The sequence below is a fragment of the Echeneis naucrates genome, chromosome 10 (assembly GCF_900963305.1).
Source record: "Echeneis naucrates chromosome 10, fEcheNa1.1, whole genome shotgun sequence".
NCBI lineage: Eukaryota > Metazoa > Chordata > Actinopteri > Carangiformes > Echeneidae > Echeneis > Echeneis naucrates.
Genome location: NC_042520.1, coordinates 10,564,758 through 10,573,045, shown reverse-complemented (window position 1 = coordinate 10,573,045; position 8,288 = coordinate 10,564,758). Strand labels below are relative to the sequence as shown.

General features: G+C 38.0%; 1 protein-coding gene across 1 annotated transcript; it reads left to right on the top strand.

Moving 5' to 3' along the window:
* Positions 1–636: 636 nt before the first annotated feature.
* Positions 637–3,899, top strand: zdhhc24 (zDHHC palmitoyltransferase 24). Its single transcript, XM_029512844.1, has 3 exons — positions 637–1,226; positions 1,619–1,896; positions 2,432–3,899. Exons 1-3 carry the CDS (start codon positions 922–924, stop codon positions 2,722–2,724), a joined length of 876 nt encoding a protein of 291 aa, XP_029368704.1. The 5' UTR covers positions 637–921; the 3' UTR covers positions 2,725–3,899.
* Positions 3,900–8,288: the final 4,389 nt, after the last annotated feature.

The window sequence follows — 8,288 nt, the reverse complement described above, 5'->3', positions numbered from 1 at the left end:
TTATCGGGGATTAAAGCCTCACTTTGGGGGGAGGGACCATAGACAAGCTGCCAATCCACACATGAGCATGTAATAGGTTTAAACAGTAGTGAGAGTTGTTTGTTGTTTTTGTCACACAGATGATCGATGTATTAAAGCATTCACTTAAATACACAATAACTGTACATGCAAGGATTTAAAACTATTTAACCGTTAATGTGGAGCTGAGTCTTTACTTAAATAAAAGTTCATAACTGTGATAATAAAATATAAAAAAACTAAAAGTATTCAATGCAGAAAACAAACAAATAAATAGTAACAATAAGAATAGTCACAAATAACTGTTTTACGAATTTATATGATCTCATATTTCTTTTCCGGATGAAAAATGTGGATGTCAATTACCCAGAGCCCAAAGTAATAACTATCATAGTAAATGGACAGAATGACAGAAAATTTATATAAAAATGACAGCACTTTTTTTCCAAGATTTTTGATTGTATTAAATGTTCTAGGTTGCTTTTCACAACTGTTGATACTTTTTTTATCTTTATTTTTGGAAAATGGTACATAGCGTAGCATATAGCATAGCGTAACATTCAGCGGAACTACAGTATCTTGTAGCATCACGGATATATTTTGGTGTGACACTAGCAGGCGAGGGCTTGGCTTCGTCCATTGACAGAGATCGTGGCAAAAAAAGAGGATTTAACAGATTAAGGGTGTCAACATTTCAACTTCAACTTACATTTGTTTGTAGACGAAGATTTTCCTTTTTACATTAAAAAGATTCGCTGGATTTAAACTCGGTCGTAAAGATTTTTCACTTTTTTTTCCGCCGGGCGACTAAACGACGGTTATTGGACGGGGCGTCCGTAAAATCCGTCCCTCCTCTGAACACCTGTTTCCAGCTGTGGCGATAAAAGGAGGCAGCAAAGAAACATGACGAGTTTGGCCAGTGAAATGTTCTGCAGGGTGGACAGAGTGTGTCGCCACCTTCCCGTGGCCCTCAACACCTTCCTGGTGTTCTCCATCACCGGGGAGGTGAGCTACCTGGTCCTGGTCGAGGCTCCGCTGGAGGCGGACCTGAAGAAGACGCAGTGGTCCGCATGGTGGAAGCTGGTCCACCTGCTGGCCCAGTACTTCATGCTGGGAAACATCTGCTGGAACGCCCTGCTCTTCCTGAGGACCAGCCCCAGCATCAAGGGAGTGTTTCTGGGAGGAGAGGGCGTGGGCCAGGGCTGGAGGTAAGGTGGGAACAGCTGCGTTAAAAGACAAGGGAGTCCGTTTCCATTCAGCAGGAGGGACCCGAGAGGAGCACTACTCTGTAAATCAGAAAAACGTGCCCTATTTCTGTATGCCCATATCCAGTTTGACAAACTACTGAACAGTGCCTGAGCATATAGTGAAAGTTATGAATAATTTACTTCCCCACTTTAAGTATAAGCGCCAAAACATTTAGAAAGAACCTCCCTAAAAGTCAAGTCATGCATGTTAGAAGGAATGATAACCTCTCTTAACAACTACAACTGATTGGTAGTTTTTACTCTATCAGCTGTCTTGTCTTAAAAGGTGTTAGAATTTAAGTATTCAAACATTAAAAACCTGGGAAATGTTCTTTATGTCCATCTTTTGGCAGGTACTGCTATTCATGTGAGACCCACACTCCTCCTCGTTGCTCCCATTGTTATGACTGCAAAGTGTGTGTCCTGCGGCGGGACCACCACTGCGTTTTTTTTGGCCAGTGTGTGGGTTTCCGTAACTATCGATACTTCCTGAGCTGTTTGTTGTTCATGTGGTCTGGACTCCTGTACGCCACACTGATGAACGCAGAGGTCTTCATCGTCATCTTGAAGGAGGGAGTGACCGTTCACAGTGTCCTGCTGCTGCTCATACCCTGGATCATGCTTGTTTCAGGTAGTGTCCAGTGTCTCAAATCTATGTTGTCCCATTTTGCATCTTTTCTCAATCAGTCATCAAAACAGCTACCAATTGAATATTGGAGGAATAGTCAAATTTATTTTACCCTCCATAATCTTAAAAGCAGACAAAATGAAATATTACAACTTTGGATTGATAACCACCCGGTTTATCAGGATGTTGATAGGCTGTGATTTATACTTTCAAATGTGTAATTATATCAAACTTAGCAGGAGGATACTACTAGTACTACTAGTACTGCAGTTTGAAACCCAAATGCATGTCTCAAAAAAGAAGCTCTTTTCACTTCCAGGGCTTCAAAGGTTGTCTTTTATTTCATACAATAAAATAGAATGAAAAAATAACATAAAATATGTAAATTAATTTAATAAACACTGAAGGTAGCTTTCCATTAATTCAAAATAAGTACAATGTTTGTGTTTCGTGTGCAGTGGTTAATTTCTTTGTGATGAGGGGGAGCCTGCAAATCTAGCTGTTCGTCTTATGACTGTGTCCCCTGTCCACATTTCAGGCCAGGTCTCTGCACGTGCCTTTGCTTTCGCCTTTATCGCAGACACATGTGTGGTTGGTTTCCTGCTGGTGTCCGCGTTCTTCTTCTTCCATCTCTTCCTGCTGTTTCGAGGACAGACAACAAGGGAATGGTACTCGTCTCGTCGACCCTACAACCTGGGACTTCAAGGTAACCTGCGTTGCACCCTGGGCCATCGCTGGTACCTGTCCTGGCTCTGCCCACTCATCCCATCACCTCTACCTGGAGATGGGATAAACTTCAAGGTCACTGGTTCACTGGAACCCACTCAGTAATGGGCTTTGTCTTTACTTTATTGGTGATGGTTATTTTCATTATAGAGCAGCAAAGGTGAAGAACACTTCAGTTTGAGAGGAGGTAGCTAGGGTTGGGAAGAAGCCAAAATGGTGTGCAGTTGATAAAGGTGATACTGTGTATAACTGTTTACCAGTATCTTCTCCTCATCCTGTACCTGCACTGAGACGTAGAGGGGGGAGGGTCTGCTTTGGAAGGAACATGGACCTTAACCTGAAGCGTATCTGTAATCTGCGGTTTGTCCAGGGATATACACAGAAATGAGCAGGAGTTCTTTGAAAGTGCTCGCATTTAAAACATGAATGGAAACTGCACTGACATTTTTTTTGTTTGTTATTTTTTACAGATTGTGAAATATTTACAATTTTTATAATCCTCATTAGCAGGCATATGCCTTATCCTCCAGGATAATGACTTCTTAACTGTCAGTTTCTCTCATACAGTTAAACTGCCTAAATGGCTTGCACTGTTCTTGATTAAACAATAAGATTATTTTTATTAGTAGCTTCCTATCTGCTTTTGTGCTGCTATAATCATGATGTGCATATACCTTTCCACTCCTGAGATGAGTTTGTTAAACTGAAATTTTTACTGGAGATTGGTGCACCACATGGGACACTGAGAGCAATGACAGGGGTTTTTATCGTGATATTTTGACATCTGTGGGATAACGTGTTAGAGAACAATCATGGCACACGCATGGTGGTGTGAATTCTAGTATTGCGGTTTACTGACAATGTAACACATTCTTTTAGTGAATGTCGTATTTAAATAAACACTTTCCACTATTTAAATAAAACATACTGTGCAACATCAAGTATATGCTGTTCAGATTGACTCTAGAAATTAAACTTAACAAGTCAAATGTAAAAAAAAAAAATCATAAGCCTTCCTTTTTGTTTGCTTCTTGGGGAAGTTTCCTCAGTTCAGACTGGACTATATTTTGTTTTTTCACTTGTCTGTTGTTAATACACCAGTATTACAGATTATGAACACAACACTTGCTAACGTAACTTGATTTATGTTATGGCATGTTAATTTATGTTTCCTCATTACAACACCCCTCAGCCTCTTACCACAGGTGCTCTTACTTTTTTAACAAAAACTACTCTTTCAGTATTGTGATTTATTTTTGCTTAATATTCACCATTGCTTAATTTTATTCCTTTTTTTTTTTTTTTTGTTATTTCGAATGGGTCACATAATTATTTTATTGTTTTTTTTTTTTACATAAAAAAAAAAGGGTGAGATGGGCTGAGTTATTGAATAAAATGTTTGGTGTTTTGTATTTTGGAGATTTTTGCGGTGTAATTTGTGTTAAAATAATTAAATCTGGGGTTTTAAATTTATTCAAGTTGAATTGAAATTATTGTCATGCATCATCCGTTCATTCAGATTTCCCATTGATATCATTAAACAAGCCCGATGTATGAACATGCGAGCGCATGATTTTGACGTCATAAGCAGCGATCGTTCGGACATGGTAACGACCCGCTCCTTAGCAACCGAACCCTCATTTCCGGGAGCTCAGCCTGAACTGAAGCTGCAGGGCTTTATTTTTGTCACTTTACTGATCTGGTAAGACAATTAGATGTCTTTTTAAACTGTTAGCGCATTAATCGCTACCAGCCGGATTTACGGGGTGTTTTTTTTTAGCTAATTTGTTGAATTTATTTCCACACATCGGCTGAAACTCAACAACCCCAAAGCTAGCTAACTAACAGGAAGTTAGCTAACTTTGGTGATAGGATTTCAACATTAGCAACTATTTACATATTTTGCAATTATGGAGCAAATACATCTGTACCTGTAAGTTTTGCATTTGTGTTACCTAAAGGCATGGGCTGGATAAGACAGATGTTAATCGTAAATATAAAAAAATTAAAATGCGGAGGTTAACTTATAAAAGTAATAGCTGATTTTATTTATGTATTTTTTTTTTTATTAAGTAAAAAACAAAAAACTGAAGTAATCATTTTCCAGTGCTGATGATTGTTTTAAATGTCAGGTAAAATTATCCTTAAAATGTTGTGCAGATGTGCCCAAAATAATTTTGAACCTGTATGTTTATTTATATATATATATTTATGTCCTTAAAGCTATGTGTTACTTAAAGGGTTTTTTTGGTTTGTCAAATGTTGATCGTAGACCTCACAGTTAACCAGCAGGATGGAAGTCACAGAGGAAAATATGTGAGTGATGTTTTACTGAAACCCAAACAAATAACTGTTCAATTGAGCTACGTGGTGGCATTATTTGAAGGTGTGTGTGTGTGTGTGTGTGGATATATGTTTGTGTAGGACCATAACAGAGATGCTTGAGAAAATAGTTGAGCTGGATTACAGTCAAAATCAGCTGAGGGGCCTGAATACTGAGATGAGGCACTGGCTGGAAATTGCAGATGATGATATGGCAGCACTCCGCTCAGAGAATGTTGCTCTCAAACAACAAGTGAAAGCGTAACTAGTCACACACTATTATCACACTCATCAAGAAGATCCCTGTAGTGTCTGACTGTCAAAAAATATTGACAAAGAATCTTTGACTGTCTCATTAATTCCATCTGACCTCCTGTTGCCATCAATATAGTTTTCCTTGTGCATATTATTCACCTTCAGACCAGGACCTCATCCTGTGCCTCTCAGACATCAGCCATGTATTTGACTCTGGATCAAAATTTGATAAACACATCCACTGTATCATCAGGGTTTATAATCGTAATCCAATTCAAACAGCATAATCAACACAGACTTGTTTTTGTTGTATGTGTAGCCTGGAGAAGATTGCCAGCCAAGAACAGCAAGTTGAAGCAGAGCCAAGCAGGTTCCTGCTAAATGATGACCTCAATGTAAAAAGTTATAGTGAGAAAAAGATTCAGAAATTGGTAGGTGACCAAAAGTTTTAATGCGTTCCCTGTGTTTTCAAAAAACATATTTTGAGTAAATAAAAGCTTGATAATGTAGACGATCCAGCATTTATCCATGATTTTACTCAGCTGTAACATTGAGCTAAGAAGAATATTATTTCCCTTGACCAACTTCCTGTGATAGACTTGAGCCAAAGCTGAATCTTTGTTGATATTTAGCCTTATGTTGTATGACAAATTTGCCAAGCTTTGTTCCAAATGGTTGATTATTGTGTCACAGAAACTCAATGCTGTGAATAACTTTTAACAAATATTTAAATTATTCTGGTTATTTTTCATGTTCTCATCTTTTATCTCTCTGTAATATTTAGTTTTACTTTGTATCCTTCACTTGTATAAATAAAGTTACTGAAGGATGTGTACAAGCCTTTTGCACTGCGTTGGTATCAGCAGGTAAACGCCTGGTTGTCAAATAGGCCAATGGATTGTAAATCTCTATTTCAGCATTCCCATTTTGTTTTTATGCAGGAGGAGGAATCTAACTTGATGAAGGAACAGAATAAGACGCTAAATGAAGAGGTAGGATGTCTGTTTGTTTTCAATAACAGCCTCAATTTGTCATTTTATAGTATACAACAGTTAGAAATGGTGCTGAAAATTAAAAACACTTTCCACATTTAAATTCCTTTTAGCTCAAGAACCTGCAACAAGAAAGAGAACAGGATAAGATCAGTTTGAGCAAGTTAAAGGTTGCATGTCAAACACTAAAGGTGACACAAACAATTCAACAAGGGGATGCTTGATTATATTTCCCTCCCTGTGCGTCCTACATTGTCACGTTTTCACCCAGCACCTTATTTGTTGTGTTGTGTGTTGCTTTAGTCTGGAACAGAGGAGGCTGAGTTAGGTCTTCTGCATAGGGATGAGGTTATTCATCAGGTAGGAACAGACTGAAGTCAGCCAAGCTTATTCAGCTTTATTATTTGCATTTTTAAGTGTTTGTGTCCATTAAATGATAGAAAACCTTGATGCTAAAGTATGCAGAGGAAACAATAGAGGAGTGTTCCATCATCATAAAGGTAAAAACGTACTCATCCAGTGCTGTTCAGTTAACAAAATCAAATCTATCATTGTTAATAGGACACTGATTCGTGGAGCTCTTTGCGTATATAATGTACTTAAAGTCAGATAAGAAATTAATCTGACAGTAAATTGGCCTGTGGGGTCATTAAGAGAACAGAAATGTGTCAAAGTAATTTCAAGTATGTCAAACACAGATTTCTAGCTGCTCTCACAGATCTCTTTCCTTTGCTATAGGATCTCAGGCTGTCAAATCAGCAGCTGAGGAGGCAGTTGGATAACAAAGAAGAAGAGGCCATCTTGTAATGTGAATTCACAAAATCCTCTTTTATTGAGTGACTATGACGAGGTACTCTGAGTTACCTGGATTTTTGTGTCTGCTGTTGGGTTTCCAGCTCTGCCCTGATGGATGAAGGTGAAGGATCGCTTTGTCCCCCTCTGTCTTTTGCAGATGAAATTAAATTTCTGGCCTCTTCAAATGAAGTAACAAGCGACACAACAGACTTTGAACATCAAAGACATGTAGGAGTTACCTTTGTGATTATGTTAAAAGCCTTAAAAATATGAAACCAAGGAAGTCACCTTTATTTTTCTTGTACTTCCTCAACAGATGACTGGAATTCAGCAGATTTGTGATGTTTGGTACTGTGTTTACAGGGGGAAACTGAGGCTGAGGACCTTCTGAAACCTCACAGTCTCATAGAAGACTTGGAGAGTGAAAGGTACTTTGATGTTTGGTGAGTTAATGTCTTGTCAGACTATGTTGAAATCGTTTTGTTCTTTACTTTGAAGTGGTTTTGTATTTTAGCCAATATTCTTCCCTTATCTATCTGTTGTTGAAGGTATGCAGGTTGCCCAGAGACACCTGTCCTGAGACCTGGACTATTTATGATGTGCATCTTTGCAATCGTTATTTTTTTCATCTTAGTGACTTCTAGAAGTAGTCTTGGATGCTGTGATTCTTTTTCCATCAGGAACTTGTGGACCAGTGCCCATTTAATGCTACAGCCCTACTGCAGGGTGGAATATGGAGCTTTACCTCCTGTTTGATCCAAACACCCCCTCTTATAAACTTAAGTCCATTCCTCTGCCTGACTGGTTTGTGTTTGTAGCTCTGTTTTTAATGAGCAAATCATAAGACTGAAGCTTTTATTGCAAATGTTTACATTTTTCAAAAGATGTGACAAAAGAAAAAGAAAAAACATTCACTGACTTAAAATATTAAAAATCCAATGACATATTGACCCGGTAAAGTAGGAAACACGAGTGTAAATGATTCAATCTAATGACTGCTGGACCCTGTTTAGCTGTTTGGTTTCACAGTTGTATAGTTTATACTGTCACTCTACCATGGCTTACTCAGATGTTTCAGGCTTTTTTAGTGTTAGAAATGACAAGAGTCAATGACGTTTTTAACTTTATAATCTTCATGAGTTTCCTTACAACCCTAAAGCTCCACTTTAGTAAGGAAGACAAATTGTCATGATCTGTTTTATATTTGCCTTGCAATGTAAATCTTGTTCATTGTAAACTAACTATCAAATGGCATGCATTTATCGTTTTCAAATCTTGTATCTAAGAAAGAAAATTAAAGGAAAG

Bases quoted from the DNA above. Each gene is read 5' to 3' on its own strand.
- zdhhc24 (XM_029512844.1), top strand. From the start codon at position 922: ATGACGAGTTTGGCCAGTGAAATGTTCTGCAGGGTGGACAGAGTGTGT. The intron at 1,227-1,618 runs GTAAGGTGGGAA...ATCTTTTGGCAG, and splicing joins GGCGTGGGCCAGGGCTGGAG to GTACTGCTATTCATGTGAGA. The intron at 1,897-2,431 runs GTAGTGTCCAGT...TCCACATTTCAG, and splicing joins CTGGATCATGCTTGTTTCAG to GCCAGGTCTCTGCACGTGCC.